The sequence below is a fragment of the Phoxinus phoxinus genome (genome assembly GCF_949152265.1).
Source record: "Phoxinus phoxinus genome assembly, chromosome: 8".
NCBI lineage: Eukaryota > Metazoa > Chordata > Actinopteri > Cypriniformes > Leuciscidae > Phoxinus > Phoxinus phoxinus.
This window is the reverse complement of record NC_136883.1, coordinates 28,784,072-28,803,224: the sequence shown is the minus strand read 5'-3', so window position 1 is coordinate 28,803,224 and position 19,153 is coordinate 28,784,072. Positions and strand designations below refer to the sequence as shown.

The 19,153-nt window shown below is 38.1% G+C and overlaps 2 protein-coding genes across 5 annotated transcripts; both read left to right on the top strand.

Moving 5' to 3' along the window:
* Nucleotides 1–460: 460 nt before the first annotated feature.
* On the top strand, nucleotides 461–2,493 carry admb (adrenomedullin b). Its single transcript, XM_079620830.1, has 4 exons — nucleotides 461–609; nucleotides 946–1,058; nucleotides 1,144–1,272; nucleotides 1,376–2,493. Exons 2-4 carry the CDS (start codon nucleotides 958–960, stop codon nucleotides 1,644–1,646), a joined length of 501 nt encoding a protein of 166 aa, XP_079476956.1. The 5' UTR covers nucleotides 461–609; nucleotides 946–957; the 3' UTR covers nucleotides 1,647–2,493.
* Nucleotides 2,494–3,025: 532 nt separating this feature from the next.
* Nucleotides 3,026–18,608, top strand: LOC307002834 (AMP deaminase 3-like). 4 transcript variants are annotated; one of them, XM_079620746.1, is made up of 16 exons: nucleotides 3,026–3,839; nucleotides 4,541–4,645; nucleotides 8,458–8,680; nucleotides 8,781–8,958; nucleotides 9,947–10,112; nucleotides 10,370–10,589; nucleotides 10,715–10,844; nucleotides 10,930–11,124; nucleotides 11,228–11,359; nucleotides 11,469–11,632; nucleotides 12,663–12,789; nucleotides 13,247–13,410; nucleotides 13,553–13,673; nucleotides 14,054–14,227; nucleotides 14,365–14,475; nucleotides 15,346–18,608. In XM_079620746.1, exons 2-16 carry the CDS (start codon nucleotides 4,588–4,590, stop codon nucleotides 15,520–15,522), a joined length of 2,340 nt encoding a protein of 779 aa, XP_079476872.1. In that variant the 5' UTR covers nucleotides 3,026–3,839; nucleotides 4,541–4,587; the 3' UTR covers nucleotides 15,523–18,608. The 4 variants fall into 4 exon arrangements, with proteins under 4 accessions (XP_079476872.1, XP_079476873.1, XP_079476875.1 ...); XM_079620747.1 differs by lacking the exon at nucleotides 3,026–3,839 and adding an exon at nucleotides 4,364–4,418 and having other exon boundaries at nucleotides 15,346–16,192; XM_079620749.1 differs by lacking the exons at nucleotides 3,026–3,839; nucleotides 4,541–4,645 and adding an exon at nucleotides 5,225–5,390 and having other exon boundaries at nucleotides 15,346–16,192.
* Nucleotides 18,609–19,153: the final 545 nt, after the last annotated feature.

Below are 19,153 nucleotides of genomic sequence, written 5' to 3'. Positions count from 1 at the left end.
GGAATGTGCGAGGGCTCGTACGGAGTCATTATCCCAAGGACAACATCTCCCATGCAGTCACATCATTTGAAATAAACTCGATCACCAATTAGATGTGCATTCCAGATGCTTCGCAGGAAGTTAATCATCAGATGTTTACAAGGCTGATGCTGAAGCGTATTTGTCTGGGAAATGAATCTCGACTCTTCAATTCAAAACCTCTCTGACCCTGCGAACACACCAATGCAGGAGATATGAAAATGATTCGGAAACAAAACAAATGGTGTCATCTAATTAAAAACGATATTACAGGAATGCTGGAATAATGATTTCTCTCAGGGGTTATATTCCATCCTTTTAAGACAGGGCACATAAAGTTGTTGGCTAGTTTAGAACAGGGATGTGGCTGCTATCACTCAAGACAACTCCCGCCCCTTCCCACCCCCTGTAAAGTATATAAAGCACTCAGGTTTTTCTGTGTAACTCAGACCATTAGCAGTGTCACAGCTGAATACTCATCCTTAGCCAACTGAGATTTGGACACAACTTGGAAATACACAAAAATACTGACTTCAACATCACCGCTTTTCAAGTGTGCAGCCAATTCTAGAGAGCGACCGGAGTTATCAGGTATGTTTTCTTGGTTTGTTCTCTGAAATTTTTGGTTTCAAAGGTCAAGGCAAAAACATGGGTTAGCGAGACATTTGACTTTCTGGCAAGTCATTTTCATTGCACCAATTGTGCACTTGTCTCAGGCAAATATAAGACTTGCTACTGGGAAATGACACGGTTGAGCAAAACTTAACCTCTGTGTAACTTTCAAAATAAATGAATGACCAGTGTGGAGTCAACAAGGAGCAGGAATATCACGCCATTGGGACTTTTGTTCAAAAATCAGGTGTTCTCCATGAGAAGAGAATGCATTTTATGTGATTAATAATGACAATGCTACATGTTCTTCCACAGGTTCCATTCACAATGAACTCAGTGCTTCAGAAGGCTTTCCTGTGGTGTGTGCTGACTGCATTTCTGCCGAGCATCACGGGTGCAAAACCTCTGAATACAGATGGTTTGAGAAGGTACGCTCTCATGACTGAACCCCTCTTGTCATTCAAAACTCTGATTTTGAATAATATCTCACAGGTTTCTCTTGTCATCTGCTAGGCTCGGTGTTTGGCTTCAGGGTAAGGCGAGGAAAGATGTCAGCAGCGTGTCTGAGAGAAGCGAGAGCGACTCGACAGCTTTGCTGACTCAGAGGAACAGCGCTACCGAGTCATTTGTCCCACAGCACAGGTATGTCACATTCTTTGACTGGATAAACACACATATCAAGGGCAAACTGACTAATTTCTATCAGCAGATAAAGGAAAACTAAATGCTTTCTGTTTCCCTCCAGGAGTGTGAGGGTAAAGCGGGCAGAACCAGCCTACACGATCAAAAGAGTCGAAAGAGCGGGCTGTAATCTGGCCACCTGCTCGGTGCACGAACTGGCCCACCTGCTGAATATGATGCACACGAAGACGAGCAACGCCCCCACCGATAAGATCGGCTCAGGGGGCTACGGACGGCGACGGAGACGTTCGTTCCCATCAAACCACCCTGCACTAACTTTCCACGAAGGCCGTCTAAAGCTGGCATGGGTCCGATCCATCCACAAAGGGATTTAAAGAACAACCCAGGAACACCTCTGCGGTTTGTCCTGAGCCTTTGGTTTATATCGGCTCTGTTTACTGAGATACTTCTGATACTTCCTTTGCTGAACGTTAGTGTACTCTCTTCAGGCACAAAGGAGCAAGTGGAGCATCCTTCTCTCCATCCTCTGCCTGATGGGTTGGACAGAGAAGGATTCAGGTCGCTTAAAGTGGTTGTGGAAAAAAGGAGTGCTATCAGTTGAGACATAATATATATATATAAAAAAAGCTTTGTGAGAGTCTAAGGCAATATGACAGGAAATGGGTGGTCAATGCTCTGTGCATGTGTTTAGCATTCTTGTCATTCTAATGGAGCTTTGGGTCTCTTCTGCAGCACTGATGCGCTCTCTGCTGGAGGAATGAAGGAACAACCCAGGACACTGCCAGCCCAAACTTTCAGTGAAGAGGACAGAGAGAGAATAGCAAGAAGAGCTTTCATGAAGCTATTACCCTGGAGGACCAATGATGAAGAACAGAGAGAGAAACCTCTTTATGGAAGAAATTATTTTTGTTGTCCTCAACATCCACATACTTGAAGACTGATTTATCTATACTGTGGGGGCCGTGCAATAATTTACTTTAATATTATAATGTAGTCTTTTATTGGTGTGTTAAAGATGTATATTATGAAAATACTGTAAGTTTAAAAGTTCATATATTTATATATACATACTGTACATGTATCCTTAAAAAAATATTGTTTATTTTGCGTTTATTTAGAAATAATTGTGATTTCACATCGCTGTAATGCGAAGCATTTTTTCCACATGAATCATTCAATAATGTGTTAATTGATAACCTATTAAACTCCTGCAAGTGTGAATGAGGACACATTGTATCTTATTTCCAGGGCAGCTTTGCTAAACATAGGCTACTGAGGTTACGGTAGTCAAATATGATGTGTGACCTGGACCGACTGAAAAATTGTGTTGCCGCCATCATGCGAAATTACATCCTTTTCAATGCTTCATTACTTTACACAAAACGTTTACATTTTTAATTACCGTGTGTGACTTAAGTAAAGTAGCCACAGTAAAATACTGTGAAGCTGCTTTGATATAATCTGTATTGTGAAAAGCGCTATACAAATATTCTTGACTTGACTTAAAATATTTAATAGGCTACGTCGTTTTGGCAAGTGCTCTGTGGGAAAAGTGACTTTTTGAACTACATTACAAACCCAGCAGAGGGCGCGCTTTCCCTATTAATTATTACACACTAAAGCAACATTTCACGTTTTAGAAAAGGAATTGGTTGAAAATAAAACACTTACCAAATAAAAGCAATGTAAAGATAAGGTAATTTAACTGTGACTTGCAGATTAAAATACAGCCTTGAGCAACATCTTTCATGAAATGAGTTGGAGAGATAGCTTGCAAAACAGACTTTCCCACATTTTTTGTTTAAAAAATAAGTTAGGCCTACACTCAAAAGAATGCAGCCTACTTCTCAGAATTGTTTAAAATAGTGTACACGTAGGCCTACAGGAAATGAATTGGTCTCAAGACTTGTTTTGTGAAGGATGAAGTTCTTGTTACTTGACTTTTTAAAAACGCGGCGCTTGTGCACGTGGGAGACGCCGAAAAAATAACGAGAGCTTAAGTCAAAGACGTCTTTGCATTTTTGCATAGAGAAATAAAAAAAATGCAGCAAAAGGGAATGCAATAATGCGTTTTTTTGGTGAAAGTAAACATTCACCTTCATCTCAGTGGCAGTTCTCTACTCAGATTAATGGGAATATGTGTATAAAGTCAAGCCTCGAGGTTGAACAACATAACGCGCAAAATAGGCCTATCCTACTTTGTTGCAATGAAAAAAATTAGTTTAGTTTTCATTAACAAATATAGTCTAGTCGCAAAATGTCGAAAGTCTCTTTAAACACTTGAGAACAAATGCAAAACACAACAACAGCCCAGCCCAGCCCAGATAACAAATTAAACACACCAGACGAGATTCAAGTCCCAAGTTCAAGGTTCCCTACCACCAGCACTGAAAGGGTTAAGTGCAGTGACATTTTTTAAGATTCAGCTTGTAAAAGCCTCGAGGCATTTATCTTCACACCCAGTGAGTTACACTACTGAACACAGCAGAATCTCTCAGGGAACTGTCTGTCACACGAACAGAGGGAGATAGAGAGAGACAGAAAAACGTCAAGGAAAACAGATAGAGGTGAGTTGGTTCGTTCGTATCGCTTTAAAACGAAGTTTAGTATCCCTTTGGCAGTTGGGTTACCACAGTAGAAGTGCTGTAACCTGTGGCCTCTTCCAAGCATCTCCTGCAGGTCCGAACCTGTTGCAGGATGATGCCTTATTCCATTACTGCTTCTCTGTTGTCTTATTGTACATTATTATCATGTCTCTGTCTTCAATTATTTACATATCTTTCTTTATAAAATGGAAGGATTCAATATTGGAGAGTTTTACCAGGTGTGGTGGTATTTTTTTTTAACATTGAGGCATTTCCTTATTCAGAACTGCATGCTGTTTGTGTTCTTGTAGATAAGCTAAGATGACAGCTAACTACGTTCTAGTGTTTATCAGGAGTTGTTTCCCCCTAAAACAGTGCCCAGGAAATTTAATAAACATAGCCTACTAGGAAATAACATAAACTTTTGTGTTTTGCTTTTGGATGTGACTTTGCAAAAGTAATGTCCATCAGATTATAGTTAGTTGGTATGCGTATGAATTTCCTTTTCCTGTTTTTGAAAACCAGAAGACTAGCAGTTAGCTTTCATCTGCTCGCTGAGAGGTAAAAAGTCCATGTTGCTGTAGATTAATTCTTATCAAATTAATCAGGGTGTTTTCACTGTGGAGTTTCTCCTTCCCACAATGCATTTTAAGAACACAAGGAGTTTTACTTTTGTCTCTCAGGTGGAACTTTGACTAGAGATCGTGTTGCATCTCCTACGCTGTACAAAATGAGCAGGAAACAAACCCCATTGCCTAAGCAACAATCAACACCCAACTTTGGGAGGGGTAAGTTTGGCACAGTATAATACTATATCTCAGTGCTTCATGTTGGCTTGCACGTACATTTTGTCTTTGTAAAAGGCTAGTATGTTTAATGTGCAGGTCCACTGCACAAACTCCTGAAAGCTGGCATGCAGACATATTGTTATGTATTGTTAAAGTAGGTTAAAAGTATAGCAAAACATGGTGTCCTCAACATTCTTTGCAAGCATGTCATAAAGTGCTCTATCAAAAGAGCACTGAACCCGTTCTATAAATAACCTTTTTGCAGTGAAGCACTTTACTCATGCCAGGCTCGATGACTTGTGCAATCGTTAAACACGAAGTCATTGCAAAATATTTCCGTTTGCATTTAAAACCAAAGAAAGCCTTATTATAAATGCAATTATTTAAATTATTTAAACATGAATGGCATTCAATACATTTGACTTCATTATTTGCTAACCAAATACTACAAAACAAGAAGAATACTGCAAATGTATGGCACAAAGTGAACTGAACTTGTGTGTCAAAATGAAAGTGGCTTTTCCGTCTCTGAGATGTGAAGGGGAGGGGGCAGAGGCTTGGTAGGTATTGAACCAGTGCTACGCTGCAGGGCGGAGTTCAGCTTCTCTTATTTGTTTTCCTGCAAATGAGTAAAGGTCGGAAGAGACACGGTTTTAGTAGACACAAATAAACAGAGCTATCCTGTCTGTCACCCCTTATACTTTCTCTGAGACACTGTGGTAGCCTGACCTTCTCAAAGCTCCAGGTAAATAAATGCATTTCTGAGCTGAGCTGTTGTGTTTTGAGAACGCTTTGCTCATTTACTTTAAGCCTAGGGTTCTTCCATGCTCATTTCAAGGTCCAGCAAAATTCGGTGAGTGTAACTTTACCCATGGGGATGTATGAAAAAGGATTAGGACATTATTGGATGCTGTTTGGAACGGAGTCCTCTGGGGTCTTGTGTGTGTCAGCGTGTGCTTTTCAGAAGCTTGATAATAATACTGCACGTACAGTATACTGGAGGCGTGTGAGTTATGTTGACTTAAAAAGGAGTAACCTCAATTCTTGTTATCTGTGCAGGGGTAGGGCATAGTGTGAGCTGGTTTAAGTCAGGTTGAGCTGTTATATATAAAGTTGCTAAGGTTGTGGATGGGAATGTAAACACTGTTTTCAATAGTGGATACGTTGTATAAGCCATAGCGTATACAGCCTGTCATTAAAGTAATGTTACTGGAACATGAGTGAGCTAATGCCAAGACAATGTTATTCCCTTATAAAAAAAACCCCAGCAGGCTGGGAAATGATCCTGACAGCTTGCAAGCTCCAGAACCTGCCAGCATTTAGAAGGCTCTCAGGTTCAGCTCGCAGCTTGTTGTGATGTCCAGCCAGGGCTCTCTGCTGATATGATGCTGTCAGACAGACCCTTTAAATAGGGGGGAGCGGGATACTCAACACTAGAAAACACTGAAGTTTCTTCATAGACAAAATAAGACCTAAAACTGAAGACCACAGTTATAAAGCAACAGGAAAACAGAGAATCCAAACACAGAGATCCAGTAAAACCATGGCAAAAATAGCTAAAGAAGGTAAGAGAAAGTGTATATTCCAATAATAGGAATAGGAATGTACAATAGGATCGGTCAAGCTGAATAATAGGGGTCAGTGACAGTCAAAAGATTGGATATTGACAAGCTTTTCTGAAAGTTGACAAGATATAACATATTTGTAGGATAATAGTGTGTGCTGAAAGTAAACAATTCCTTTGACAATTCCTTATTTATTTAGTCAAATATGTATTATAGAGTAAAAATCAATTAGATATACATATATTATTCTATATATGAATTTTATTTGTAATATATTTACACCTTACCTTAAGAAAAAAAAATTATATACATAATGTATTTGTTTTTTACTGTATATATAATGCATATCTTGCTGTAAAAATATATATGGTTGATTTTTACTTGGATATATGACTGAGGGGTTTACTTCCATGCGTAAGACAGCTGTTCTAGAAGTGCGTCTGGTATGGGTTTCCTAGATGGGCAGGGCTGAGAGGAGTCTGGAATCATCCATCTGACAGGCGCGTCAAGCGTCTATATCGAAGGGCTGCGGATTGTTGACAGTCCAGTGGAATATCCAGTTACATGTCAACAAAGGTGGAAGTCAACAATCTTGCTCATGACTTTATAACCCCGCCTGCCATTAAAAACTGTTTATAGGGATGGGCCTGACCTACATTCCCATGCTATATGAGCACTGAACCTTGTGATGTCACTCACATCCAATGTGATATGGGAAATAGAAAGGTGGCCAAGGCATGGTAACTGATATGAAACTATAATCTACTGGACAGGATGCAAATGTGGTTTTGATAGCACACGGAGTCTGTGCGTGAATGGAGGAAGGGTGGTTAGGCATAATAGAGATAAAAACCAGTGGTCAAGGCCTAAAAAAATAATGCTTTTTGAGAAAAATTCAAATGAGCAATTCAATTCATTATAACACTTATCCAACATTATTTTCTTAAAGTTTCAAATGTCAAAAGCATGCTGCATGACAGGGGTTTTCAAACTTTTTGATGCCAAAAACCCCAAAATATGATGATCCCTATCCTAAAATATAATGGCAGCGATATAATTGATTCAATAAAATAAACATTTATACTGTGTGACGAAAATGTTAAGCATTGTTGTTTCCGTCATTGTCACTAAATATTTACTTTGTATTAAGTTAACAGCATATTTTTTTCTATTCACTATTAGGATGATGTACATCTATAAACCTAAAAATAACCAGATTTTTAGGGCCCGAGCACCGATGGTGCGAGGACCCTATTGGAATTGCTCTGTTTATTATTATTATTCTCTAAACTGAATCGCATTTTTGAGGGCCTAAACATGATCAAAAACTTTGCACACACGTCAGAAGTGGCGAAACTTTACATCTGATATGGGTTTCAAAATTGGGCGGGGCAAAATGGCTTGTTTTTATTTGTATTTCTTACTGTTTACAACTAAGGCTGTCAATTGAATACAATTGTGATTAATGTCATGATATTTGACTTTGACTTTGAAACCCCTAAAAGATACATTTAGTAAAGTGTTCGATTTTCTGTAGACCCAGACACCAGTTTGAAAACAAGACAATTTGCCTTTTCTTACAGTGTTGCATGTAAAACTAAACCACAAAGTTACACTTTGCAAATATGCTGCATGTACTTCTGCTTCAGTGCATGCATAACATTAATGCATTATTATGTACAAGTTCCCCTTCACTTAGTAAATAAAGAAATGCTTGCTGTGCACCATGAGTAGTTTGCTGCCAGAGAGAGGACACAACTCATCTGACACTTTGGGAATCCAGTCTCTAATAGGACAGGAACTTAGGTAACCTCAAAGATACCTGACTAAGGCACAAGATGCAGAGTGAAACCAGAACTGTGTGGACCGATACTTGAGGACATGTGTACAATCATGATGTGTGCAGTTGTAAAACTGTAATGAACTGTAATGAAACACATAATTACCTCCAGTTTATTTTATCACCTTCAATAATGGTTTTACATTATGGCAAAATCCAGCAAATCATTTCTTAGCCAAAATATGACAAATAATAGGCCTTCTAATAGTGTCATTCATTTAAAGCATGACTCTCAGTTGTCAGGTTTTGGCAACATGTTTGGGTACTGCCCAAAGTAATGAAAGTTTTTAGAATTCTTCATACAAATGAACGCCATGTACATAAGTTGTTGTTCCTACACCTGATGAAGAACATTGACTAATTATAGAAATAACAGACATTCTTTCTGATGGCACCACTCCTTGCAGACATGCCGCGTCAGTTCACGAAGATCTCTCTCCAAGAGGTGGACGAGAAAGTGCGACTCATGGCTGAGAAAGTGTACGCTTCAGCTCTGAAGGAAGAAGAGTCTAAGAACACCTTGTCCATGTTCACCGTCCCTGAGGACTGTCCCATTGGCTTACATCAGGCCCAGGAGTGGGAGCTACGCAAAGAGATGGAGGAGCAGATGTCAGAGAAATCTGTCAGGAGGTCAGTGAACTCAAATGGGCCACAGGTTGCAGAACTAATCCGCAGTTTGCATTATTGTGATATTCAATATGTATTTATTATTCTTTATGCCCCATTTTAGGAAACAAAGTTTCAAGCTGATACGATCCCAATCAATTTCCTTGCAAATCCCCGCCGTTCAGGATTGGGCTATGTCTGTGATTTCACCCCTGCTGACCCCTTCCACAGCCGCAGGCCCTATGCCAGACAATGTCCCAGAATTCCAGAGGGTCACCATCAGTGGAGACTACTGTGCAGGGGTAGGAGAAAAAAAGATTAGGCCATGATTATATTATTATATATAACAAGGTATATAATGATTTATTCTACGGGGCTGTTGAATGATTCTGATTGGTTGACGAACGTTTTAAGGTGTGCAATTACTTTCAGGGAAACGCACGCCTAAAGTAGTTCCAGGCAGGTCTTGGTATTACAGTTCCATATCACTTCGCCAAATGATTTCAGTTATTTCAAAGTTCCTTACAACCCACAACAGCAAGAGAACCAAAACCCACAATGACACTGACCAAGCAAATAAACATGGTAAACAATGTGATAAAAACAACTAATTATTTCCATGTTTTTTCCCACAAAATGACTTTTTATCATGTACGGAAAGAACACACTCTCATTCTCCCTCTCTCTCTCACACTCAAAGCGAGGTGCATTACCGGGTGTGCATTATTTTTCTAATAATTTAACGGCCCGTCGTCAATTATTCCTTACATATTATATATGACGGTATTTAATAATATAATATACAAGGAAAAGTTCAAGAAAGTTAATAAACGGGGCTGGGTATTTAATTGGAGCCAAGCGAATTCATTCATAGGACAAGTACAAGCAAAGTCACACCTGTGCGACACAAATTAAGTTTGCATGACAGTACAGGTGTGGTTTCAGAATCAAATACTTTGGATGCAGTGGTAGATTAGTAGACTAAATTATGAAAAAATGCAGGCAAGAAAGTGTCCATTATACAGTGATTCATATTTGATGAACAGAGTATTTTGTATGCGTACTTTTAGAGGTTTAAGGCATATACCGTTCAAAAGATTGGGGTCAGTAAGGTCTTTCTTTTTAAATAAATGAATACTTTTGTTCAGAAAGGACACATTCATTTGTTTAAAATCGACAGTAAAGGCATCTATAATGTTACACATTTTTTATAAATGCTGTTCTTTGTACTGTATATGCTGTACTCCTAAAAGCTGACAAAATGAATTCATCTATGATCACTTCTGACAGATAACAGTTGAAGACTATGAGCAGGCAGCAAAAACTCTGCTGACAGCACTCTTCATCAGAGAAAAATATTCCCGGCTGGCATATCACCACTTCCCCAGGACCACAGCCAGCTTTCTAAGGAGTGCTAATAATGAGAAATGGAGTGAGGAGGATGAAGTGATGCCAGGTATGTCATGTTTGGCAACAGTTCATGCATTAATAAATTAACTGTTCAAAGACCTATAATGACTACAGCTTTGAGACATAAGTGAGAAATTACTGTCCTAAAACCTTAGTACTATTCTGTCTGAGACTGTAGGGTGTTCATTAGGTTTGGGAAAGTGATACTAAAAACATCTAGTCCTGTTTCTATTTATATCAGGACATAAGTATGACATTAGTGTTCATCAGAACTACCGTTATGCTCTATTTTCATGGCAACAGATATCTGCCCCCCTCTAAGTGAGGGTGAGGATCCCTACAGTATGGAAGACCTCCCACAGGATCTGAACTACTCCCTGAGGATGAAAGATGGAATCATATATGTCTATGATAATGAGGATACTTTAAAAAAGGATCAGCCACGGAGCTTGCCGTATCCTGACTTGGAAACTTTTGCTATTGACTTGAGCCACGTCCTTGCCATGATTGCGGACGGACCAACGTGAGTTCGGATATATTATATTTATAACACTGCATGCATCTGTTGCTAAATAATAACAATGATAGGTAAAATTCAGATTCAAATTCAAAAAGAAATACATTTAGGGGAAATATCCTCTTTTATAGGAAGACCTATTGTCACAGAAGGCTTAACTTCCTGATGTCCAAGTTCGAACTACATGAAATGCTGAACGAGATGGCAGAGTTAAAGGAACTGAAAGGCGTTCCTCACAGAGACTTCTACAATGTCAGAAAGGTATTTCAAATAAAGTTGCATAAACACTAATATTTACTGCATAAAGACACTTTTCACTTCTAAACACATACTTGTGAATATTCAGGTTGATACGCACATTCACGCAGCTGCCTGCATGAACCAGAAGCATCTTCTGAAGTTCATCCAGGACACCTATAAGACAGAAGCAGAGCGAGTGGTGGTGGAGAAGAACGGAAAGAAGCTCACCCTCAAACAGGTTTTTGACAATCTGAAAATGGACCCTTACGATCTCACAGTGGACTCATTAGATGTACACGCGGTACGCATTTCACCTCAGGACTTCCAAATGATGCTTTTATGCTACATTTTCTTGCAGTAATGGATCATTCCGCAATAAGAAATTGCTCTATTGTTTGTTACAGGGCAGACAAACCTTTCATCGCTTTGATAAATTCAATTCCAAATACAACCCAGTGGGTGCTAGTGAGCTCCGAGAGATCTACCTCAAAACTGATAACTACATCAATGGAGAATATTTTGCACGTCTCATCAAGGTACAATTGATCAACTCGCATGCTGATACACAAGAAGAATTAACTATAACTGTCAGAGCACACAGATTATTTTCTTAAGTGGGTAACAAGCAATTGCATTGTTGTGCAGGAAGTTGCTCATAACCTGGAGGAGAGTAAATATCAGCATGCAGAACCCCGTCTCTCAATTTACGGCCGATCCCCTGAAGAGTGGGACAGCCTGTCCAAATGGTTTATCAAGCAAAAGTTGCACTCCCCTAACATGAAATGGATGATACAGGTGCCCAGGATTTAGTAAGTCCTCTTCTAATGTCAATATACATAGGAATTTAAAGAAATTTAACAGTCAATAAAACTTCAATAATCTAACACAACAAAATGGCAAGATTTTTTAAAAAATATCTAGATATGCAAATAAGGAACTCCCGCACATATATTTTAACACTGGCAAATATGAGAGTTTGACAGGGACGCAAAACTCAGTTCCAGGAGGGCCACAGTCCTAGTTTAGCTTCAACCCTAATTAAACACACCTGATCAAGCTCTGCTCATCAAGTCCTTCAGACAATTGAAAACTACAGGATTGCGTGTTGGAGCAGGATTGGAACAATGGCTGTGGCCTTCCAGGAATTCAGTTTTGCACACCTGCTGAATGACTTCTAGAGTTGATTTAGGGCAATTTGTTCAGCTGAGTGATGTGAGCATTGTTATGATTACATCATGCATGACTTTCAAGAAATATGATGCAATACCAGCTTCAGATTGCATAATTTATTGTTTTTCCTAAAAACCAAGTACTGTCCAAACCCAGTCATAAATGTATTCATAGATCCAGTCATAAATGTATTCATAGATCCAGTCAAAAATGTATTTTAGTAATTTCAGGTTTAAACTGAGATCTCTTCCCTTTATTATTCATTCATCCTCCGCCATTCCCACAGCAATGGTCATATATACTGACCTAATAAAATATCTTTAAAAAACTAAAGCCAATCAACAATTTTAAGCATCATTTTCGTTCTCAGTGACCCAGAATTAGTATTTTGTAAGTTAGTATTAGTAATAGTTTGACCACATTTATTTCAGAAGCATTTTGGCTGTACTGTTATTGTCATAATGTTTAATTGTTAATATTCAAATCAGTGTTTTTTTCTCTGTCAGTTAAAATTCATGATTTCTCATTCTCAATTCAATTCTGAATGGCACAACTCTGCAACATATATGACGTTTCCACTCAAACTATATTTGTACTCATACTTGCTCATAATTCATATCCAGTATTTCTAAAATCTAATTTTCCTGATTTGTGTACTTTGTTTTTTAGTGACATTTTCAGATCAAAGAAGATTGTTCCCAACTTCGCCAAGATGCTGGAGAACATCTTCCTCCCACTGTTCCAGGCCACCGTTAACCCTCAGAAGCACAAAGAAAAACATGTTTTCCTGAAATACGTAAGTGCTTCAGGCAAAGAGTTTTGTTGAGATGGCAAGACAAGTCAGAGCAAATTCATGCCACAATAGCACATTTTTAACACCAACAGTACAATTACAGCTTAAACACAAAACAATAATTTTACTAGGGGATCAAGATTTCAATGCCAAATCCCTTATGAAAAATTAAATGGTTCTCAGATGAATATGAGTTAATGTAAAATTGTCACGCACTATAAAACTACAGAAAACAAACTACAAACTGGTTAAACTACGCTCAAGTCAGCAATGTAGTCATTGTGTATTAAATTTAGGTGTTTCACCAAATGTGACCAAAGTCAAAGGAACGCCACCTTGCCTATATATCTGAACGGCCTGATCAGTCCTTATGTAAATATTAAGCCACAACCTAAGGAAAACGAGTGCAAAAAGTGGCTGTAAAAAGATGTCATAAAAGCTTTCTATGTTTTTTCTGCAGGTGACAGGGTTTGACAGTGTGGATGATGAGTCCAAACATAGTGATCACTTATTCACCTATAAGAGTCCAAAACCGGAAGAGTGGACCATGGAGGAAAACCCACCATACACTTACTACCTCTTCCACATGTATGCCAACATCATGGTCCTCAACAACCTACGAAAGTAAGTCACAGTAAAGATCAAGCTCTGATTTCAGCACTACAACCCATTGTATTCCCTTCAAATTTAGCCAAAAGATTTATAACTGAAGTCACATACCATGTTAAATAGTGAATGTATATAAATATTTTTTTTGTTGTTGCAGGGAACGTGGTCTCAATACCTTCCAGTTCCGTCCTCACTGTGGCGAGGCAGGATCCATCACCCATCTGGTGTCAGCCTTCCTCACAGCTGACAACATCTCTCACGGACTCAACCTGAAGAAGGTCAGTCTTCGAATTGTGAACACGAATTGCGCTATATGATCTGTCGCGCCACATTAAAGAGCACAAAAATGTATTTATTGTTTGAATTTCATAATATAATTGACAGAATCTGAAAGCTGAGACGTTATTATATTATTATATATCAGAAGTAATAAAGCACAAATCTTATTGCAATTTATTAGATTGGAGGCGCGCTACTAAGGTTCTTACTGACCCAATAGGACAAGTGACTTTTCTGTCAACTGACCATCTTTATTATTGATCCCTGTATGCTAAGTTTCTTAGAAAGGAGGAATTTAACACACAAAAAAACTTGAAAATCACCAGATACCAGTATTGATGTACTCCTTAACATTGCTCTTGTTCATTTCTCAATACAGAGTCCTGTGCTGCAGTACCTGTTTTACTTGGCCCAGGTGCCCATTGCCATGTCTCCGCTCAGTAACAATAGCCTGTTCCTGGAGTATTCCAAAAATCCCCTCCGGGAGTTCCTGCAAAAGGGACTGTGTGTGTCCCTCTCCACGGATGACCCATTACAGTTCCACTACACAAAGGTCTGGGAAAGCAGTTCCTGTGAATGACTCGCATAGCAACAAACACTGCCAACACTGAATGAGTTAATTATTAATCTACTTTGAGTACAATCGTCTCGAGCAGTCAGGTGATGTGATTCTGTTGTTTATGTCTTTAGGAGGCCTTGATGGAGGAGTACGCCATAGCGGCACAACTGTGGAAACTGAGCACATGCGATGTGTGTGAGATCGCCAGAAATAGTGTGCTTCAGGGCGGTCTGTCTCATCAGGTACTTTCTCTCTCTGCCCTAACCTCTAAAGAATATTCTAGGTTTAGATTTCAAATAATTTCAGATCATCCTTTCCCCAAAAAGAAAAACCCAGCGAAATATGAGGTGACATTGAGGAACATTCAATGGCTGTAAATGGGGCCAATTTGTAGAGGATTAAAAGCTGAAAGTTTAATAAAAGCACTTTCATTAAAGGTACAATCAGTGCTTGAAGTTGGCCGGAACACACCGGTACTATACACACTTCTATATTTTAATCTGTAGCATACGCTCACTTTTTCTTGAGTACCGGCACTTCTCACATGTTCTGCTACTCTGAAATGCAATTTCTTTTTTTTCAAATGCAAAATTTCAACCGAGGGGCCTGTTCTTCCGCAAAACGCAGTTTTGTTTATTAACCGCTAGAGCAGCAAAAGTTACATAATGTAATTATTATGTTTAAACTTGTGTATTATTTGAGCTGTAAAGCTGTTTAAATATTTTTTTTACAGTCATTCTAGGGTTTTAGAGTTCATGGTATTGCATTGCCCTGGTGATGTTTTAAAATTTGATATAACTTTACACAGAACAGGGATAATAAGGGATTATTTTACACCAAAATCATGTGATCATTGCTTATGTTGATGTTTTTTGGCTATACGATTGAAACAGTATTTGTATAAAATGGCCCCATTCACGTACATTGTAAGTGCCTCACTGTAACTCAGATTGTTTTAAATGAAAAATAATAATAATTATGATACAAATACTGTTGGTTGGGCTAAACTTCTACTGAAACCGCAATAATTCCTTAAGAAAAATCTTCCAGTGCTAAATTTAACATCAACCCTTGTGTATAAAAAAAAGATGACATTTAGATTTTCCTTGCAGGAAAAGAAACACTTCCTGGGTGAGAATTATCTACAGGATGGACCAGAGGGCAATGACATCCGTATGACAAATGTGGCGCAAATCCGTATGGCCTATCGTCACGAGACCTTGTGCAATGAGCTCAGCTTCCTAGTGGATGCCGTCAAATCAGAAGCGTTGGCTGCACAAGCCCCGTAAACATGGCAGGGTGATCGATAGGATAGAACATGAGTCCATACGAGTGGACCAGACATCAGCATACAACTTTATCTTGCTATAAGTGGTGCACAAAAGAGCCATGGATATACATCATTCAGGTAGCAAGATGTGGAGTCTTGTGACTAAATGCCTTATATGATGGGCATATCCCTTGTCATAGTGCCTTGTATGTAATGGATATATTTCATATCTCAAATGTCAAATAGCCTATCCCTTTAAAATATGGGACGTTCTTATAAACTTTTTCAGTATTTTGCATGGTTTCTGAAAATGGGAGGGGCATACCTAAATGGGAGGGGTTACCTTTTCTTAACAAGGTAGTGAACAATGTATTCTTTTGTTCAAATAAATATTTTTGTAAAAAAGAAAGACACTGGAACTAGTTTATCGTTTGCCTTGATAAACTAGTTTGTTTGCAACCTGATATTTCTTTTTGTTTGGAACAAAATAGACTTGTGTGCTTGAACTTGCATTTTGTACACCAACAATGATGGTTAAACTGTTGTAAGGATGTTGTATAATGTATGGGTGGTTGGCCTTTGAAAAGCCTCCTGAAACATGCCTGAATGCTTCATATCTTCACTAATATCCGAATACTGCACTCAAAGTAATGAATAAAGTGGTGTCAAAAAAGCCTTGCTGAATCATTTCATAATGAGATCGTAATAGTTGATATTTCATATGAATTGAACAATTGTTCTTTATTTGCTCTACACTGTAGCCCAGTGGAAGTACTAGAAACTGCAGCATTTAAACAAACTAACTAGAGCAAAATATTCAATTTACTTTATTATTCAAGATTTACACATGAAGACGGAACTGAGAACATCAAACATCCCAATTTAATTCATAAGTAAATCTCTGATAAAACTATTAACATTCAGTCCAGTCTCTATAAATCTGAATATTGCAGAAATTAATATTTTCCTCAAATTCACATACTCCTCTCATACAAAAGTCCAAGATGGATAGGATTTCAAACTGAAAAAACAACAACACACAAATAAAAGGTAACACACCTCCACTGAAAGTGTCAGTGATGCCCTATAAAATAAAGGTTTCATTTGCAAACCATTAAGCTGCAGAAAAGAAGCAAATTAGTTCATTCTCAAATGTTAATCCATTTGAAAGATACAATTATTTTTCATAAATAATGTAATGAGCCCTATAATTAGCATTTGGTCCTTACACAGAAATAAAGTTCATGTTATATAGATAATAGCTATTCTGTTAAACCTTAGATTATAAACATTACTGAATAATGTGTGACTAAATTATATAAACCTAAAAATAACCAGATTTTGTTTATTTCTTACTATTAGGGCTGCCAAATGAATAAAATTGTGATTAATGTCATGATTTCTGACCAGATTGTCAAAAGCAGAATGAAACCACAAATACATTATATTATTGCATTAAACATTTCATTTATGTCTTTCATTATCAACTTTGAAAACCCTAAAAGATACATTTAGTAAAGTGTCAGATTTTCTGTAGACCCAGACAGCAGTTTGAAAACAAGACAATTTGCTTTTTCTTACAGTGTTGCATGTAAAACTAGGCTAAACCACAAAGTTACACTTTGCAAATGTGCTGCATATACTTCTGCTTCACGGTGCTGGCTGTGCGTGCATTCTGATATATGAAAGAACAATGACTCAATATTTAACATGCTTTATAAGAAACATTAATGTATTACACAACTCCATTTCCAGAAGAGAAAATTTGTAAAATGCAATTAAATCAAGAATCTGTGATTTGTTCATTCTCTTTCAACTTTACTTAACTGACAAAAAATACAATGAAAAGATTTCTAATGTTTTCACTGACCAACTTATTTGTATTTTGTAAATATAAACACATTTTGATTTTGCTGGCTGCAACACACTCCAAAACAGTTGGGACAGAGGCACATTTATACTAAAATTTACCAATATTTACCAAAAAAGTAAATATTTATCTAAACTGGATATATAAAGAGGTTAGATCAGATGTTTTTTTTACATTTAGACAACGTGTATGGCACACAAGGCCTTGGGATGGGGAAAACATGCTGGGGGAGCAAGGTTTACCTCTTAAGAAAAGTATGCACCATATTCATAAAAGTAATACACAACTAAAAACAAACAACTCACATAATCTAATAATCAAAACTCTCATCATGAGCACAAAACAAAGTTTTTGTCTTCCCTGACCATCTCTAAATAACATTGTTTATTATGAAATGCTCTTAATATGCTGATTAACAATGCTAAATCTATGGGAAAAACATCTAAAGGTGCCACTTTAAAAACTTTCACAAACCTATAGTAAAACAGTCAGAGTCAACTGTATGACAGATAAAAATAATTATATTTGCTCCATTCTTGTTTTCTGCAGTGTTTTAGTATATTTTTTCTGTGCACCTTGTTTCTGCTTCTGTTGTTGAAATAACCACGTCATCTGCAGCTCTTAATGTGGCGCTTTACGTCTTTAGCGGAGAAGAGAAGCAACATCATTACAGTACATTATCATTACCGCTCCGTAGAAATGGTTAAATGGCGCAATTATGTCCCGCGGTCCGGATGGAACCGAGCCGGGGTCTGGAAATGGAGGTTCTCTATCTGATTTAAAACACCACTGGTGAGTGTCTGAGAAACTCTGTTGTAGCAAGGGCAGAATGAAGCCTTCCATTGTTGTTGTCATCATGATGGCATTACATGTCTCAGTACAATCCCAATATACGCTTCCATGTAAATGGTATCTTCACAAGTCACCCATGCCGTTTGCACTGATGCACCCCCATGACAAATGTTTGCTTTTGCACCTGTCACTGATGAAAGTCTGGATGGTCCCATCCGTCTTTGCGTCTGATAACTCAATGTTCATTTCTTCCCAAAATACAAGCTGAAACGTGGACTCATCTGATGACCACGGCACACATTTCCACTGTCTTTTGGATCATCTGAGATGAGCTCGGGCCCAAATAACTCGTGGTCCTCTCTGTGTAGAATTGATGTAAAGCTTTCTCCATGCGTAATAGAGATTCAAGTTGTATTTCTTGAAGCAGTGTCAGACTGTGTTAAGTGAAAACGGTTATCCAAAGTACTCTCGATCCCACATGGCTATATTTAACACAGTAGCATGATGGTTTCTCATGCAGTGCCATCTGCGGGCTCGAAGGTCATGTTTCCTGTCTTGATCTCACATACTCAGATTTCTCTGGATTCTCTGAATCTTTTCAGGGTACTATGTAAGGTAGATGGTAAAATACTTAAATTCGTTGCAATCTTGCATTGAGGAATGTGATTTTTTAGTTGGACTATTCACCTATGAAACTTGACACAAAGTGATGAGGCATGACCCATTCAGTGACCCAAAATATTACAAATAACAGGCCTACTATGTCATTAATTTCAAAGCATGACTCTCAGTTGTCAGGTTTTGGCAACATGTTGGTAACTCAACCACTCAACTGTACTGTCATAACACAAACACACACTACACTTTCTAGTCTCATTCGACCAAAGTAAGGGATTTTGTGGAATAGATACATTGAGGAATGTGATTTTTTAATTATTGGACAATTCACTTATGACCCATCTTTGCCTGCAAAGACTGAGATGCTCCT